Here is a 19826-nt window from a genome sequence, read left to right as displayed (position 1 = left end):
TTCATGAATCTAACAAAAAAGTTCAAAAATATTTGGAAAAAGATCGTAATTTGAAAAAAATCAAAAAAACTAGAAACAATTACAGGGATTTGATTTTCTAACAAAAAGTAGAAAAATATAAAATTTGAAAACAATCATGAATTTGATTTTTCACTATTTTAAAAACTACGTAATTTTGAAAAGTTTGCAAAATGTAAAGTTTATAAAATTATAAAAAATTCGCGAAAATTCGAAAAATTTCACAGATTTGCAAAAAAGTTTTGAATTTGAAGAAACTTCACGCATTTGAAAAGAAAAAAATAAAATAAAAACTAAAAAGGAAAAAGAAAGAAAAATAGAAAAAACGAGTAAAACGCGTTTTCAGGAAAAACCGCTAGAAAAAAGGCCCAGAAAAACCGCGTGGAAAAAAACAGTGGAAAAAAAACTCTACATGGGCCGGCCTATTCGTCAGCTAGTGCTGGGAGAGTGTGCACCAGTTAATGAAAGCTCAATAACTGGCGCTTAAGGCGCGGAATAAGATCTGAGAAACTGAGCGTGCATTCAGTTTCGTGAGGCCCAGCCCAGTTGCGCCTATGTCATATTGCACGTCGTAAATTAGGAGAGGGCCCCTTGGAAAGCAGAGCCGCCGCAGGGGCTTCCTTGCAATATATCAAGACAGGAGCGGACGCCCCGTGAAACCCGCCACCGCACCACCCACCTTTCTCCTTTCCTCCATTCCCTCGTTCCCGTCGTCTCTCCCCTCCGACGACGACCTGATCTCTTCTCCCCCCTCCGCGCCACCGCCACCTCGCTCTCCGGCCGGCTGGCACCATCTTCCTCGTCCTCGGCCTCGGCGCAGCAGGACCTCCAGCGCCGCACCCTCTTCGAATTTGGTCAGACCGCTCCTCCGACCGCCACCGCCGCGTCAGGTACCCTTCCTCCTGCATTGGCCAATCCTCTCGCTTCAATACTTTTTCTCCCATCACCTGATCGTCGTCGCGTGGTGGGCGTGGCGGAAATACACACACGGCCGTGAATTTTGTGGCAGCTACGTGCTGGATCGCGACGATTGGTTTGTTGTGTAGCGGCGAGCCTGCAATTACCTAGCGACGTCCTCGAGGAAATTATCGTAGTATTATTTTTGTGAATTTGCTGGATTCGCGACAAATTTTGAGGAACATACCTAGCATGTTGTATAGTTTAGTGTTCACGAGAAATTTCTGGACTACTAGCTCAAGGTGCAGGCTGCATATGCATTTTTGCTGGATTCTCTGTTTTATTAATTTGGGTAATAACTTATCTGGGGAATTGACCGCCACATTTCTGTTGCTGATTCCTTGTTACCATCATTGTAGTTTAGGAACCTGGTATCTATTTTAGTGTCTGATGAGAACCTTTGTCATGGATGGCGAAAGTATCGCTTTGAACTTATTGCTGCAACCCTTTACTATTTGGTGGTATTCAGCATTGCAAAAAGCTGGATCACATTTATCAGCTCATGATTTTAATGAGCATTATATCAAGTGGAGGCGAACGAGGGGGCTGGAGACAGTGTGGTAGGGGGAATAAGAGATTAAGAGGGCAGATGGTGTTGTATAAGAGTTACATATCAGGGAGCAATGGTGTTTTGGTAATGAAATTGCTAGTGCAGGGAGTGTGATCAATGGGGTTGATCTAAGAAAAAAGGGATAAATGTACTGTGGTTTATTTTTAGGAAAGCTGTGGTTGTTTCTAATGAGATTGTTGACAAATTCAGTAACCTCATAAACATACTTAGGGTTTTTAATCCCTTGAATATCGTAAAACTAATCATCAGCACTGTATTTAGCTGCTAGATCATAGGTTATTTCTGGTCATCAGAGAATCTACTGGACCCCTTTGTAAAACAGATCCATTTTATTGCATATAACTTGATGTAACTGCAATTATTTTCTGTCACAGGCTGCATACATTATTGTGGCAACGGGATTATGGGGACACCACATGCTGATTCAGAAAAGACGGAGATTGGAGAAATAGATACAAGGGCTCCTTTTGAATCTGTTAAAGCTGCAGTAAGTTTGTTTGGCGAGGTCCGGTTTTCCTCTGAAAGATCCGCCACCAGAAAGGCACAGGCCCCACAAGCAGAGGTACTATTTTTTAGCAGAAAATTGTGGCTTTAATACGTAATTATATGATAGGCCTGCATGCAGAATTTTTTGTATACATTGTGTGCAACTGCAGCTATCTAAGAATAATAATCGAGTGCGGGTATCATTGATGAAAAGCTATATTAGTGCTTGAATTGCCAACCTAAGCATAAATAGGGGTTTCTGTGATCAGATGTGTAGATCATACTCTGTATCAACAGTGAAGTCATCAGATTGTAGCGTACCGTTTACTTTTCTTTTGTCGCCTTCCCAATGTTCATTTGACATTTGCATAAACGTTTATAGATTATTGCCTGTAGTTCAGTTTCAGAAAGCACTCAGCTATTATAGAGGTTGCAACATCCACTTTTAGACACAAGGGAAAGTGATTTTACATGTATATCAGAATATTGTATTTGTAGAAACTGTCTTTTGTTCTTGATTACTAATATCTGTGGTATGTTTGGACATTTTTGGCAGCTGTCACAGTTTGTCTTAAGAGAAACTTCTGTACTAGGCATGATGTGCCATGAAACCTTTAGTTGTACCTGAAAATTATTTATCCTATCGACACATCCTTTATCTTAGTAAAGCACAAAGTTTAGTATCTTGGTAGAGAATTTTGGTCTCGATGCATTTGATAGAAGAAAAAGTTTTTTGCAAGCCTAAGAGTGGACCAAGTACAACCACAACGCACACGTCCCTAGCGCTAATCACAGCCGGCAGTGACACCTGAAGGGCAATCGCTCATGCTTTAGCCCACAGACATGCTTCCACGCAGATGGTGTCAAGCAGCAAGGCAATGGCCTTTCCCCATTTTAGACGGCAGTGTTGCGCTGCTTCCAGATCCACTAAGCTGCACCATGCTGTGAGCATAATCAACGACGACAGGCCCCCCCTGCTTAGGACGGTTAGGGTGGAGCCCATGGCGCTTCCACCAGCAGAGGAAGTCATCTCCACTGTAGGAGGGTTCTCACGTATCTTGCTTTCTGTATTACACATGATGGTACATAACCCTTGTAGGATCAATCAGTTTTAGTTCACTTGGATTTAGCTTGTATTTTGGTACCATATTATTATGCTGATCCTTTGTATATTTAAATTTTGTCTGTGGTAGAGGGTGTTGGCTAAGGAGACAGAACTGCACTTGGCTCAGAAAGAGTTGGATAAATACAAGGAACAACTGAGTAATGCCGAGACTACCAGACTCCAAGCCCTCTCTGAGCTGGAGAGGGCTAAAAAAAGCGTTGTGGATCTAACAAATAAGCTTGATGCAGTCAACAAGTCAAAAGAACTGAATATCCGGGTAACAGAAAATGCAAATATTCGAACGAAGGAGCTCGAAGGTGGCAGCTCTAGTGAAGCCGTTGGAAAGGATGGTCCTTTGAAGCAGGAGCTAGACAATGCGAGGGAACAGTATGCTATTGCTTTGGCAGATCTTGATGCAGCAAAGCAGGAGCTTAGAAAAATGAGAAAGGATTTTGAAACCTCACTGGATGCTAAGTTACTTGCTGCCCAGCAGGAAGCAGAGTCTGTGCAGTCTTCTGAATCAAACAAGGAAAAGGCATCTCAACTCCGTACCGAGATTGCAATGGTTCAAGAGTCACTTATGCATGCTAAGGCAGCCACAGAGCAAGCACGTGAAGAGGAGGCAAACATCCTTGCTGAGAAGGATGTTGCCAGGAGAACCTGTAAAGAATCTCTGGAAGAAGCTCAGAGAAAATTGTCAAATTTGAGAAATGATTTTGATCCTGTAGCTTTCAAGGGTCTCCAAGAGAAACTCGATGAGACTTATTCTGAGATTGCATCTTTGCAGAAGAAGATCGAAGATGCGAGAGATAGAGATTTGGAGTCTGTTTCTGCTGTCAGCACAGAGTTGGATGATGCTAAAGAAACGTTGCAGAAAGTTGCACAAGAGCAAACTTCTCTTAGCAGTTTAGTTGAATCGTTGAGGTTGGAGTTACAGGCTGTAAAGGAGGAACACGGTCAGCTGAAACATAAGGATGCAGAAATTGAATCTATTGTAGGGGACCTCCATGTTAAGCTCCAGAAGTGTAAATCTGATCTTGAGACTGCAGTAGCCACAGAATCAGATGCAACATTAGCTTCTGATGACCTGATGTTGGCCCTCGAGCAGTTGTCTTCTGAGTCAAAAAATGCTCTTCAGGAAGCTGAGGTGATGCAAAAGCGTGCAGCCGAGTTAAGAGAAGAAGCTGAAGCAGCACGTGCTTCATTAGTGGAAGCAGAGCAAAAGTTGCAGTCCTCTTTGAAGGAAGCAGAAGTAGCAAAAGCTGCTGAAACAAGGGCTCTTGATCAGATCAAGCAACTATCAGAAAAGGCAAGTGCTGTCCGCGCCTCAATATCCGAGCCAGGTGCAAACATCACGATCTCAAAGGAGGAGTTCAAATCTCTAAGCCGAAAGGTAGAGCAGACGGAGAAGCTGGCAGAGATGAAGGTCGCGGCTGCTATGGCCCAGGTGGACGCTGTTAGAGCCAGCGAGAATGAGGCGATCAAGAAACTGGAAGCTGCCCGCAAGGAGATGGAGGACATGGAACTGGCAACAGAGGAGGCGCTAAAGAAGGCAGAGACAGCGGAAGCAGCAAACAAGGCGGTCGAAAGTGAGCTCAAGAGGTGGCGAGAGAAGGAAGAACAAAACAAAAACGCCGAGACCTACGTGCCTCTGGTGGGAGCGACATCACTGGCAGACGCTCCATCTCACAAGGCTTCTGCCGCAAAAGCCAATGAGAAGAGCAACGGTCATCAGAAGAACAGCAAAGCTGTATTGCGGAAGAGCTTCATGCTGCCCAGCATCACAGGAATGTTCCACCATAAGAAGAAGAACAATGCCGATGGCAGTTCCCACTCATAATATGTCCCAGGCTCTTACTTGCAAATTCAAACTTTTAACACATGTTCATTTGTACGAGTATATTTCTAGTAGTGTTGTACCTTTGTAATGTGCTGAACTCCTAACTTTTGCCGCGTACCCATGTTCATGTTGTATATGTATGTCTGTACTTTTTGGTGGTAATCTACTGTTTCTAAAAGTCCAAATCAAACCACACCTTATTGATGCTTTTCAATGGTATGGTATGGAGTGACAACATGTTGGTTCATATTCTGATAGATCCCTCGGTCTGGTTGGTTTCCTGAGTGCTATTGTGGCAAGAATTTGGTTAAAAAATTTGTTTGCTTTCTTCACTTAATTACTGCCGCATATCCAAATTTTCCGTGTAATTAATTCCATGTCGCTTCTGTGAAAACTATAATGATTTGCTTGCAGATTAACATTGGAGAATCGGATTTGGTGTTCAGACCTGAAATTTAGAAGAAGAAAAAAAGAAGCATTTGCCAGGTTCAACAAATGATGACCTTTACTTGTGAGGACCTGGTGAGGAAAAGATGAAGGTGAGATGATAATTGTATTTCCACAACCACATTATGTAGAGGTGATATTTGGATTAAACAGCAAGCTTGCTAAAGCCAGTCAAGTGCTCAGTGACAATTAGCTTGTGTACTGATTCTTTAGTACCTGGTTAGATCTCACGTGTTGCTGAAGGAGAATTGTTTGATCTCATGTGTACCTGGTTATATCACCTCTTCTTTGGAAATAAAGAATGAATTAGTTAGTTTTATGTTTGTATGTCAGGCAAAAATCAAATGGGGGAAGCGACCTATCAGTCCAGATTCCAATTGTTATTTGGTGTTGAGATTCATATGGTTGAGACATAATTTTAACTGGGCGCCTTCACATGTAATCTATTGTATCTCTGACATGTGTTTTGCTACAAAATTATGTCTCAACCATCTGTATTTGCATTATTGCTGTAAGCTTCTGAAATGTAAATTATGCTAGGACGATTCCTCTTTAGCTTTAACTATGATATTCCTAAATGCGTACTACTGGGATTACGACTACAAAAAATAAATAAATCATGACATGCGAGCAATTCTCGGTTTAAATACTGTGAGCTTAAATAATACTCCCTCCGTTCCTAAATATAAGTCTTTGTAGAGATTTCATGAAATCTCTACAAAGACTTATATTTAGGAACAGAGGGAGTAGGAGCTAAACTGTTGTGCTGTGTTCAGAATTGGTACTAGAAAAGATAATCTAAAATGCACATTCTGAAAGTATATTGGATTCTTGCCCTCGGGAAATTAGTCTTCTAAGCATTACTTCATAAATAAATGACATGATAACTTGTTGGTTCAGTTTAAAGCTGTAGGCAGAGGCTTGCGGTAGCGGGAAAATCACTGCCAGTTGAAAACTATGTTACGCTCCTGCTCTTGGGTGATTAAGCTGTTGTGGTTTTGCTTGGTAAATAAATGACATGCTAAAACATTGGTTGTTATTTCGGTGGCGGCGACCAATAATATAAAGAAGTTCCTTGCTTAGATGGTTGGTTAAGTCATGGGTACAGCATGGAAAGGGTCAGCAAGAAAATCAGCCAATAAGTAGTTGACTGTTTAAGTTGAATTCATATTAGTTTCTGCAAAAACATTGTTACAAATCTCTGATATGAATCGCTTGTTGCAGCCACGAACCTGTTTAAGATGCCTCTCAAGTACCGCCTTGAGGACAAGGCGGCTAAGAGGGCTTCTGAAGAGGGCCCATGCTGAGGCTGAGGGGAAAACCGTGAGGCCAAGAAGGCAATTGTTCTGAAATATGGTCTTAACCATGTCACTTGCCTCATGGGAATATAAGTTGCATATTCCTAACAAGATGATCAAGATGAACCCTAGACCTCCCTTTATATAGACAAGAGAGGTCTTGGGGTTCACATGTTGGATGCGATATGGGGGCGTCGCCGCCCTCTAGTCTTGGGTGTCAAGAAGGTCATCTGGCCCCTTAGCGTTGGCGCTACGTCGTGGGCCCGTAGGCCTCCTTGTGGTTGATGAGGCCGGGCTCCTTGGCGTTAGCCACCCCTGATACAGGACCCCGTCAATATACTCTCGATCCTACACTTGTCATCCATTATAACAGTTGCGATCACGTATCGCTTCATTACTATAAATACACTGAGATCCCCTCTAGGATTATCATGGCAAATCATTGTCTCTGACTTGTCAATATTATTATGACATCTGTCTAGACCCATGATACCCATCATACTTCTAGCAGCAAAATATTTTTCCTAATGCTAGGTGAAATATTCTACATTATGTTAGTGCTTGTGTTCAAAGTTTTGCTCTTCAATTGATGTATAGTTTAGTATTCTAAAGCCTTGGATCTCTACCTTCTTTTAGCTCTTGTCAGTATCAATATCAAGAATATTAATGTATAATTTTATCCCTGAGCGTGTCTGAAAGCAATAGTGATTCTTGATCAAACCATTAAATCCCTTCTTTTTAGATGCTATCCGAAGTTTTGAAGTTTAGTTTGTTCCTTTAGCAATCAATTTTTGCTCCACTTTTGTCCACTTGGAATTGCCAAGAACTCTAAAACAACAAAATCCTTTAAACTAATGGAAATATTGTCGTCAACCTGAAAAATATATTTAGAAAGATGATGCCAACAATACAAGTAACTCAAGCTAGCTTCTGCGACCCATTAGAGCTTGCTAGTGCAGTTATCAATTCTACAGCTACTGCTGATTAACATAAATAACTAGATTGTAGGTCTTTCCATCTTCTATGTTCTGAAAAATGAAAAGCCTGGAGTTATTACTAAACAAGATAATAAAGAGTCGAAAGGTTAGGAGAACAAAACATGCAGTTGATATTTGCTTGTGAGGGGATATTGAAGCTCAAACTACCTAAACTATATCAAACAAAACACAAGGAAGCCAAAATAATAATTGTTAAACAGGAATCGATAATACTTATGTTCATCTTCCCATGGTCTAAGCCTCTACAAAAAAGTTTTTTCAATGATTATACTACGGCTAGGGAGAGGCAGGGGCAATGCCACCCCCTCAACATTTGCACATGCTGAGTTTGCAGGAGAATGTTAAAAAATCGAGTCAAATTAGTTAGTAAGTTAGAGCTATCTGTGTCCATATAGTTGAGATCTTGTAATCTATTGTATCAGTCATGACCATGTATTGCTTCCTCGTCGTAAATATACGGAGAACCCCTCGGGGATTACATGACAAATCATTGTCTTTGACTTGTCAATTATTATGCTAGACCCATGAAACCCATCATGCTTCCCGCAACAGTGCTTGTGTTTACATTTTTGCTCTTCAACTGATGTATAGTTTAGTATTCTAAAGCCTTGGATCTCTACCTGTTTTTAGCTCTTTTCAATATCAATACCAGGAATATTAATGTATAATTTTATCCCCAGAACGTTTATGAAGGAAATAGTGATACTTGATCAAACCATACAATTCGCTTCTTGTTAAAAGTTTTCTAATGTCTTGAGTTTCTTTTTGTTTCATTAGCGGCCAATTTTTGCTCCACTTTTGTCCAATTAGAAGTGCCTGCAACTCTGAAACAACAAATCCTTTAAGCCAATGGAAATATTTTCGTCCTTGTCATGACCAAATATTTTGAAAAATTATACTAACACTACACTAAGTGAAGCCAACTTATGCTACACATCAGAGCTTGCTAGTGAAACTGTCAGTTCGGCACCTTCTGTTGATTTAACATACATCACGAGATTGGAGGTCTTTCTATCTTCTACGTTCTGAAAGATGAAAAGGGAAGGGTCATTAGTAAACTGGATAAGAAAGAGTTGAAAGGCTAGGAGAAGGAAACATGCAATTGATATTTGCCTGCGAGGGGATATGAAAGCTGACACTACCTAAAATACATCAAGCAAAATGCAAGGAAGTCAATAATAATAATTCTTAAACGGGAACTGATAATGCTTACGTTCATCTTCCCTTGATCTAACCTCTACAAAGAAGTTTTTCAATGATTATACTATGGCTAGGGGGAGGCAGGGGGCAATGCCCCCCCCCCCCCCCCCCAACCTTTGCACATGCTGAGTTTGTAGGAGAAAGTTGAACAATCAAGTCATGTTAGTTAGTTGGTTAGAGCTAACTGTGTCCGTATATATCCGTGTATATGCATCATCACATATTAGATTCTCAAGCTGAGATCTTAATCTATTGTAACAGTTCTGATCACGTATATCATGGAAAATCATTTTCTCTGGCTTGTCGATATTATTATGACTTACGTCTAGACCCATGAAACCCATCATGCTTCCGGCAACAATGCTTGTGTTCATAGTTTTGCTCTTCAATTGATGTATAGTTCAGTATTCTAAAGCCTTGGATCTCTACCTGCTTTTAGTTCTTGTCATTATCAATGTGAAGAGTATTAATGTATAATTTTATCCTCTGGATGTGTTTGAAGGCAATGGTGATACTTGATCAAACCGTACAACTTCGTTCTTGTTAGATGTTACCTGAAGTCTTGAGATTCTGTTTGTTTCTTTAGCGGTCAATTTTCGCTCCACTTTTCTCCAGTCGGAAGTGCCAACAACTCTAAAAAACAAAACCCTTTAAGCCAATGGAAATATTGTCGTCCATGTCATGACCAAATATTGAGAAAAATGATACTAACACTACAGTAAGTGAAGCCAACTTCTGCAACCCATCCGAGCTTGCTAGTGAAATTGCCAATTCGGCACATTCTGCTGATTTAACATACATCACTAGATTGTAGTTCTTTCCATCTTCTATGTTTTGAAAGATGAAAAAGGAATGGTTATTACTAAACTGGATAAGAAAGAGTTGAAAGGTTAGGAGAACGAAACATGAGTTTATATTTGCCTACGAGAGGATATGAAAGCTCACACTACCTAAAATACATCAAACAAAATGCAAGGTAGTCAAAAATATAGTATTTGTTAAATGGTAATCGATAACATTTATGTTCATTTTCCCTTGATCTAAGTCTCTACAAAAAAAGTTTTTTATAATGATCATACTACGACTAGGAGGGGCAGGGGGCTAATGCACTAGAACATCCCACAATCAAAGTTCTCCCCATGTACCAGCAAGTCCTACATGGTTGTTCTCCTACAAGACCAGCCAAAGTAGTTACTACCGCCGTTCCCAAATGCATGACGTATAAACTAAGTAATAAAGTCAATACTTTATATGTTTGACCAAATATAGATGAAATGGTTAACAATTATAATATTGAATAAATACATTATGTATATATATCTACTGATAGATATATTGATATTGATTTGGTATTGTTTATCTTTATATTTTTGTATATATGCGCTTGGTCAAACTTTGAAAGCATTGACTTTTTGACTCAGTTTATATGACATGTATTTGGGGATGGAAGGAGTAATAAGACAATACTAGATCATGAAAATGCACGTTGCTGCACCCGTTAGTATGTGTGACTATGTATGAGAGGATTTATAAACCCGCAAAAAAAAAGAGAGGATTTATAAGACATACAAAAACATAATATAGAAGTAAAGAAATGTTCATTAAATCTCAATTTTGTTTTATCATTTGTGACTTCAGTAAGCAGTGGTACCTTACATTGGTTGTACACAGTCGACATAATTTGGAACATGTTTTCTTGGCCACTATCTCAAACGAAATGCTTCAAGCACCAATGGAGCTGTCAAGGAAAACAGGGAGACTGGAAGAGTACATGGATGTTGCCATAGTTGACGTGAACGTTTATTTAGTTAGTAGTAATTAGAAGCATTTTCTATTTCGTATGGGTCAATAACATGAAGAGAATATTATTCCCAATGCCGCTCTCTGATATTCGTTGCCTGATTCGGCGATGTCTTGTTCCACATCAAAGAAATCACAACTATCCTTTATATCTCCTCAAAATAAGCTTCCAGAGTTGTAACTATGTCAGCACGAGTACAGAAATCACAAGACATGAATAAAGTATTGATAAAGTCAAGGGGAGAGAACAAATAAAGTTATCCCATGAAAATAATTCAAGTCAGTGTAGAAATCTCAAAAACAATGGTCTACAACTTTTTTAGTACAAACTAAAACCTTCTCTCCACATATTTACTCGCACTCGAGAGTTTGTAAGGTGAGGGATTTATTTTCCCACTCAGTTGGAAAGTTTTTTTTAACTTTGTTTGACGTTGTGTCAAATTCTTCTCTCAAAACTTTTGAGTAGAGTCTTCAATTCATTGATACCAGATTTGATATCTGTCACTAAAAATACACACCGAACTGTCCGAGCAGTGGAAGAGAAACATTCTTACCTTAATTTGTTTTTTTAAAAATACTACTCCATCTGTTCACTTTTATAACACGTTTAGACAATTCAGACAATGTCCAAAACAATTCAATGTCAGCTGTCCAAAACGTCTCATTAAATTTTGTCAAGCAAATAAAAAACTCAAACAGTGACGAGGGATCACCTGAGCAAGGCTCGGTAAGGCATTGAAAGGGAGAGGTAAATACCCTTCAGAAGAATCTCAGCAGGTGCTCTTCACACGATCCCTTCAGGCCCTTTAGCATCAACGCATCATTAATTCATTATCTCCAGAGTACTCATTTTTCCAGAGCAAAAGGGCCTCTACCCAGATCCCAGTTAAGAAATCAGACCATTAGAAAACAGCATGTGAAGACCTTTTTCAAGTGCTCTACTACTAATAAATCAACAGACGCGGCGATTTTAGGCAAAGGTGGAAGTACAAGTACCAGACGTGAGACCGTGAGAGGCTTTGAGGCATCGCCATGCTCCAAACTGTGGCTGCAAGGGACTCAGGACTCTGCTCTATCCCCGTCGCCTCTCCGGATTCAGCTGCTCAACGGCGCGGTGGGCGCGGTGGTGTCCGGACAGCCGCACCGGAACCAATTCTCCACCGTCAAAATCCAGAAACCATTGTTGCCCATGGTGCACACCCTGTGAGCAGTTCTGACAGAGCCCCTGAAACAAGCAACACTAAGTAAGCTAGCTACAGCACCGATGATAACAGGCGTGCTGTAGAACGAAGGGAGGTCGAAGGTGAGATGGAGGTCATTGATGGCACGAATGTTTGGCAGCCGCGCGGTGGCGCCATCGTGGCCTTCCCACTTCCTCTTCTTTTTTTAAACCATTTTTAGGTTTTTTTAGCGGGTTTTAGGTTTTTTTTTATGTAGAACTTACAAGCAAAACGGCCCGTAGGGTTGCAACAGTAGAAAAAAATCATAATCTCCAATTGTCATGGCCACATTTTGCTGCATCACCAAGATAAACTATCACCCTCATTTTCGTGAAATCATGAACAATTTTTGAAAATCATGAACATTTTATAAACTTGTGAACATATCTGAAATCGTGAACATTATTTAAATTCATGAACGTTTTTACAGGTTCTCGAACATTTCTAAAATCATTGAACAAAATTGAATTCATGACATTATATACTATTTGTAAACATTTTTTAAAGTTCCAAACATTTTCTAAAATATTTTTCTTGAATAGGCAAATATTTCTCGAATCGACGATCATTTGTTTTAAAATTGATGGGACAATTTTATGAAATGCATGATCATTTTTTGAATCAGAGCACACTTTATGAATCAATAAACTATTTTCTAAGTCACGAATAAATTTTTTAGGATATTTTCAATTCATTAACATTTTTTGGATCGGCAAAATTTTGTTTAATTTCATTAACTTTTTTATACATGTTATTTAAAAGAAAATCATGAATATTTTTTGATTTCCCTAACATTTGTTTTCAAAATTCCGAATACTTTTTGAATATGTGAACTTTTTAAAAAAAATCACGAAAATTTTCTGAATCGACAAAAATTTATGAATTATTAAATATTTTGTTTCAAAATTCTCATTTTCTTATTTTTCGAAACTTTTTAAAGTAGAAAAAAGAAACTTAAAAAACAGGCCGCCTGGACATGGGAGGCCCAAACAGGTGCATTGTGTCTTCTCCCAGCATGCAGAGCGCAGTATAGAAGATTCCTACTGCCTGCCGGCCCAATCAGGGATTCCCTTGTGTGAAACGTTTTTTATCACTTATAAGAGGCATTGGTGGGGTTTTTTTGGGAGGTTTTTAGGGTTTTATTACATGGAACTTAGTAGCAAAATGGCCCGTGTGTTGCAAGGGGAGAAAAAAAAAATCTCCAATGGGTGTGACCACATTTTGCTGCATCACTAAGATACACTATCACTCTCATTTTCGTGAAATCGTGAACAATTTTTAAAAAATCATGAACACTTTTTTAAACTCGTGAACATACCTGAAATCATGAACATTTCTCAAATTCATGAACGTTTTTACAGATTTTTATACATTTTCTAAAATCGTGAACATTTTATACTATTTTCCAACATTTCTTTAAGACTGTAAACATTTTTTAAAATATTTTTCTTAAACAGGCGAACATTTCTAAAATCGACGAACTTTTTTTGTAAATTGTTTTGTGGAACAATTTTTGATATTCAGGAATATTTTTTTGATTTAGCGAACATTTTTTAAAATGCATGACCATTTTTTGAATCAACAAACTATTTTGTAAGTCACGAACGGTCTTTGAATTTTTTTTGATATTTTTCAATTCATGTATATTTTTTGAATTGGCGAAATTTGTTCAATTTCATTAAAAAAATTAATACAAGAACTTAAAAAATCATGAACATTTTTTGATTTATGAAACATTTGTTTACAAAATTGTGAATATTTTTTGTATATGCAAACATTTTTAAAAATCACAAACATTTACTGAATCCACAAAAATTTTATTTCAAAATTCTCATTTTTTAATTTTCGGAAATTTTTTGAAGTCCGAAATTTTTTTAGGGTAGCCGTTTGTGCTGCCTCTAACTGTTCGTTTATCATACAGAAAGGTGAAGGAGGGACAATGCAGTTCTCATGATGTTCCTGGGAGTTCTTCGGGTGGAGAGGGGAGTTTAGAGATCTTTGTGGAAGCTCAGGGTGCAACCCAAGATACGAGTATTCTGGTGGCGGTTGTCAAAAGGTTTCCTACTTGCTAATTCAAAATTACACCAGAGACATGCGAATGAAGATGCTACTTGCCTGTTCTGCAGCATGCATTGGTGCACTACGTCCATGCCAAGACATATTGGGACGAGGGAGAGAGGTTTTTTGGAATTAGATAACCTAATCTGATTCCAGGAACTTGGACTAGACATATTTTGGATTCTCAATATATGTCTAAAGAGAGTACAACAATTATGGTTTCGACGATGTGGGCAGTATGGAATAGCAGAAATAAATATGTGCACAGAGAGGTCTGGTACCAACTCATTCGCTCAATGGGGCTCGTTAAGGAGATGACCAGATCTCTTGATATTCTAGCAAAGGAGAATGGTCCTTTACCATGATGGGCTGTGTGGAGACCTCCAACTGTTGGGATTGTTAGGTTGAATATGGACACATCTACATATATGATCAAGGGGGTCAGGTGGGGTGATGGTAGTCACGAAAGAAAGTTTTTGGCCACTAGATATAAACAATATCCAGGAACTACTGCCTCTTTAGTTGTATGCTTGAGTTCTTGAGGAGTAAATTACACGCACGGTCCTAGAACTCGTCGGCCTGCTCCAAAATAGTCCCGCGACTTGTGGGTCGCTCCAAAACGGTCCTCATACTTGCCATTATGGTACACGTACGGTCCTGCATACGTTTCAGCATATGCTGGGCGTAGAGACGGGTGCCACGTCATCTTGTGGGTGGGTCCAGCCGGATCGCATCGTTGCGTTATTCTGCAACTGCCCCGCTGATTGTGTGATGTTCCGAGTTCGAGCCTTCACCCTTTCGTCGCTCTATGTTATTCCTCGATGAAGACGACCATGGTTGGCGGCGGTGGGTGGTGATCGACGTGATCGCGGATACGATAAGCGGTTGTTCCTGGGGGATTTTGCGAGCCGGCGACTACATCATCGTATGCCGTTGTGAATGGCGCCGATGTCACATATTGAACGACACAATGGCGGGCCTGTGCCCACGTACGGTAAGATTCAACCACCCTCCATAATCTCTCGCATTTGCTTCGTAAGTACATGTATTATGACCATGTCGATCATTTTGGTCGGATATGTTATACAATTTAGGTACTTTAGGCACAGGTTTAGTTACAGTTTATGCAAATTCTTAGGGTTCTTTGTCGGATGCTAAAATTGGTGTTTTTCTTTTGGAAGAAGGCAGTGATTTTTACACCATTGAGTTCATCCATGGAGGAGTTTTCACTGGCACTGAATACAGTAGGTCTTATATGAACGGTCGCAAGGTTTGCTATGACTAATGTAATGCCAGTGTTGCCTGCATGATACGTTGTATGAATTAATAGATTGGTATTAAGTTATAAGACTACAGGCAGAATAGACATACTGTTGAGGATAGAAACCCGATCGATGTGAATCATCTACCAGATCGTGATGGCTACCATGGACTGCTCCCGCGACCCCGATGGCGACGTGCCACCCGCGGCCATGGCCCGGCCGCCTGCACCTCTGGCTGGCTCCACCCCTCTCGCCGGCGGTGCGACCCTGTCCCCCGTCGCCCCTGAGCTGTTGGCCGGGGTCTCGCGTCCCCCGCTCCCCGCTCATCGCCGCCCCTGCCGCGACGGTGTCGCCGCTGCGCTGGGCCGATGTTGCGGAGGATGATGACGCCGCTGCTGGCCGCCCCATCGTCCGGCGAGACCCTCCAGCTCGTAGAGCGGCGTCTCGTCCGGTGATGGTGGCCTCGCCTCGGCGCGGGTGTCCTTTCTCCCATCGGCTTGCCGGCGCCCCGCCCTCCCCCTCCTGCCGACGCCGCACAAAAGGGACGCCCCTGGGTCTAGGACCGCTCGCCGCCGCCGCGCTTCGGCGTGGGGTGTCGCGGGGCGGTCCGACCTGGGCCGGGCCCGGTGCTCCTAGTGCCCCACCGCGCCCGCCGTCCTGCCCGTCGTTCCCTCGCCGCCGGCTGCCCCTCCGGTGATCGTCCGCAAATCACCATTCCGCCCTTTCATTGTTGTGTTCGGTTCCTCCTCACTCCGGTTCTCCCCCAGCCGTCCCCTGCGCCGCCCATGGCTCGCCGTTGCTTCTACGCCGGCGCCGGCGCCGACCGCGGCGGTGGTCGCAGCATCGGAGGAAACCCTAGATGATGCCGCTCCGCATCACAGGCTGGGCCGCGTAGCTGTGAGCCTCGTGGACTCTCGGCCGGGTGCTGGGCCGTCTACTGGGGTGGTGCCGCCTACGGGTCGGCCCACTTTGGCGCGGTACGAGTTCGGGACGGCCTGCATGGCCGTCCGGCTGGTTTCCCCCGACCTCCCAGTTCGTCCCTGCCCGTCCCAACCCTAACCCTCGCCCGATTCCTCCCCGCCGCCAGCGCCGCTCGCCACCTCCCCCCGTCGCCGCCCCCTGCCGGCATTGCCCAGGGACTGGAACGACGCGGGGCCTCGCCCCAAGCGACGCGCCGACGAACGCCGGCCCGACGACTCCCGCACGGAGGACCGTCGTGACGCCTCCCGCCCCTCCCCCGACGCGCTCCGGCACGAGGCCGACCTCCGCCGGCATCTATCCGGCCGCGGAGATCATCGGTCTCCCCCCCCCCGCGACGCTCACCGGTCCCCCTCTCGCCGCTCTCCCGGTCGGTCTGACCACCGTGGCCGGTCCCGCTCGCCCCCTCCGCCCGCTGATTGGCGCGCCAGCTCCGTCGGCCTCCCTCTCCGGTGCGCAGGCGGGACGCCAGCCGCTCCCCGGCTCGCCGTGGCCTCCCCGATATCCCGTCCGCCTCCAGCCCTCTACCCCGCACGCCCCCCAACCTCCACTGACTAGGCGCGCCGATATCAGCCACCATGGGGGGAACTGTGCTTCCCACTGGCTGGCAATGGTGCTGGCCGGGGCCGGCCGGGCGACAAGCGTAAGAAGAAGCGAGGCTTGGGGTGTGCCAATGGCGCGCCCCGGCCATTGGATCCTCTCGTGACCCGGCGGCATCTACCACGACCGCGCTACTCCCCGATGACCGCATCTCCGACCTCGTCAAGTGCTTCAACTGTGGCCTCTCCGGTCACTCCTAGGTGGCATGTACGCGCCCCTAGTGCTGCTACCTCTGCTCGGATTTGGATCACCCGACGATCCTTTGCCCCGACCGTCCGGTGGCGGAGGAGTTGATGATGTACGGGCATGGGATTGAGGGCCTTGGCTTCTTCCACATCGAGGTGCCTGACATCCCCTCTCCCTCACCATCACTCCTGGCGATTGTCACTGTCGGTGTCAAAACCGGCGGATCTCGGGTAGGGGGTCCCGAACTGTGCATCTAGGTCGGATGGTAACAGGAGGCAGGGGACACGATGTTTTACCCAGGTTCGGGCCCTCTTGATGGAGGTAAAACCCTACGTCCTGCTTGATTAATATTGATGATATGGGTAGTACAAGAGTAGATCTACCACGAGATCAGAGAGGCTAAACCCTAAAAGCTAGCCTATGGTATGATTGTTGTTCATCCTACGGACTAAAACTCTCCGGTTTATATAGACACCAGAGAGGGCTAGGGTTACACAGAGTCGGTTACAATGGTAGGAGATCTACATATCCGTATCGCCAAGCTTGCCTTCCACGCCAAGGAAAGTCCCTTCCGGACACGGGACGAAGTCTTCAATCTTGTATCTTCATATTTCAGGAGTCCGGTCGAAGGTATAGTCCGGCCATCCGGACACCCCCTAATCCAGGACTCCCTCAGTAGCCCCTGAATCAGGCTTCAATGACGACGAGTCCGGCGCGCAGATTGTCTTCGGCATTGCAAGGCGGGTTCCTCCTCCAAGTACTTCATAGAAGATTTTGAACACAAAGGTAGTGTCCGGCTCTGCAAAATAAGTTTCCACATATTGCCATAGAGAGAATAATATTTACACAAATCTAATCTGCTGACGTATTCCGTGGCGTGACATCACACCACGGCCAAGTCTTTATTCGAATCGTTTTATTGTTCTACCTCAGTGCGTTTAGCGAGGCGGTTTCCTTGGCACGTCTTGTTAAAGCAGAGATCGTGTCCCCTTATTTCAGGATTCTCACCAATGCGGGTGTGGGTAACCCAACCGCGCCATTGACTACGGCGCTTGGGAGACAAGCGAGTTTTACCAGGCTGGTGGGGGCGCATGGTCGCGTCCGACCATATAAGGGTATAAGGATCCACCTTTTCATCCACGCCTTCTTCCTCCTTTGCCTATCCATTTCCGCGCACTCGAGCTCCAGCGCCCAAGTCCGCACACCCCACCTCAACCTTCTCCAGCCATGTCCGGAGCAGGAGGCAAGTGGATGGTCTCCTCCGTCACGGAGGGACACATCAAAAGACTGAGGAAGGCCGGATACTTGTCTAACGACATTGCGCACTGGCTTCCCGAAGAGGGGCAGCTCATCCCCACCCCTAGGCCCCATGAGAGGGTGGTGTTCCTCCCCCATTTCCTCCGCGGACTGGACTTCCCTCTCCACCCATTTGTCCGGGGGCTCATGTTCTACTATGGCCTGGATTTCCACGATCTGGCCCCGAATTTTGTCCTCAACATCTCGGCGTTTATCGTCGTGTGCGAGGCTTTCTTCCGCATCCGCTCCCATTTCGGCCTATGGCTCAAGACTTTCAATGTCAAGCCGAAGGTGGTGCACGGCACCCAAGCGGAGTGCAGAGGCGCCATGGTGGGCAAGATGCCCATGTCCTATGGTTCGAGGGCTCCTTCATGGAGTCCCTAAAGGGGTGGCAGTCGGGGTGGTTTTACATCACCGAGCCGCGCGACCCTGAATGGGTCGCAGCCCCCAAGTTCCGATCCGGACCCCCTACGCGACTCGCCTCCTGGAAAGAGATGGGCCTGTCGTGAGGTAAAAAAGGAGAGTTGACCGGACTCCAAACATGCGTCCAAACCCTGGTGGACAGGAATCTCAAACTTGTCAACGTAGTCCAGGTTATGCTCATCCGTCGGATCCTCCCGTGTCAACAACGGGCTTTCAACCTGTGGGAGTTCGACCCGGTGCGGCACCGAACTCTGAGCAGGCTCTTCGACACGACGTACGAAGATGCCTAGAAGGTGCTTTTCAAGGGCGCCGAGGCCCCCGCATCCGCTACCGAGGATCGCGGATTCAGCACGCAGCGTCACGCTCGTGCGGTAAGCTGTTTTCACCTTTTACAGGGTATTAGTTTTTCATAGATTGACTCCATGCGGGATCTAAGTTCCCTTACCTTTGACAGGGTTGGCAGGAGACGTTCGGACAGATCAACTGTCCGGCTCCTTTGCCCGAAGGCCCAGCGGACGCTCGCTTGGCGAAGCTGCTGGTTCCGGCACCTTACGTGGTGCCGGAGAAGAAGGCCAAGAAGAAGGCCACGGGGACTCGAAAGAGTGCCCGGCGCCAGGAGGTGTCGGATTCACCATCCGACGACTCCAAGGCGTGCTCCTCCCATGAAGACGAGGAGGAGGAAGAAGAGACCTCTCCCCCCCAGCGGGGGGAGGGAAGAAAAGGAAGGCCGCCCCAACCGGGGAGGCCGAAGGGTCCAAGAGGGGGAATACCCCTCCTCCGGACTACTCCACCAACGCCGACGACGGCGAAGAGGAGTGGCCACACAGGGCCAAGCCCCTGGCGAAATCGTAAGTATCCGGATACCAGAGTGATTCATAGTATTCCCCCATTGCACAGCTTTTCCTTACGTCAAACATGATTGTGCAGTCCGCCCAAGGCCGGGCTCGATGAGTCGTCGAGCGGCTCCCTGGACTCGTCAGATGTGAATTCGCTTCCGACGGCTTCCTCCCCCACCCTACGGACGGCGCTGAGGTGGCGTCCCAACAGGTTCCAAGCCAGGAGGAGGTGGTCCTGGAGGCGCTG

The 19826-nt window shown here is 44.6% G+C and overlaps 1 protein-coding gene across 1 annotated transcript; it reads left to right on the top strand.

Moving 5' to 3' along the window:
• The first annotated feature begins 660 nt into the window (after positions 1-660).
• On the top strand, positions 661-5191 carry LOC125551001 (WEB family protein At5g55860). Its single transcript, XM_048714142.2, has 3 exons — positions 661-908; positions 1921-2108; positions 3226-5191. Exons 2-3 carry the CDS (start codon positions 1950-1952, stop codon positions 4975-4977), a joined length of 1911 nt encoding a protein of 636 aa, XP_048570099.2. The 5' UTR covers positions 661-908; positions 1921-1949; the 3' UTR covers positions 4978-5191.
• Positions 5192-19826: the final 14635 nt, after the last annotated feature.

The sequence above is a fragment of the Triticum urartu genome, chromosome 4A (assembly GCF_056163025.1).
Source record: "Triticum urartu cultivar PI428250 chromosome 4A, HENAU_Tu73, whole genome shotgun sequence".
Taxonomy (NCBI): domain Eukaryota; kingdom Viridiplantae; phylum Streptophyta; class Magnoliopsida; order Poales; family Poaceae; genus Triticum; species Triticum urartu.
This window is presented reverse-complemented; position numbering and strand designations above follow the sequence as displayed.

Excerpts from the sequence above, each read along its gene's own strand:
- LOC125551001 (XM_048714142.2), top strand. The coding sequence starts at position 1,950 with ATGGGGACACCACATGCTGATTCAGAAAAGACGGAGATTGGAGAAATA. Across the intron at positions 2,109-3,225 it reads CACAGGCCCCACAAGCAGAG|AGGGTGTTGGCTAAGGAGAC; the intron begins GTACTATTTTTT and ends TGTCTGTGGTAG.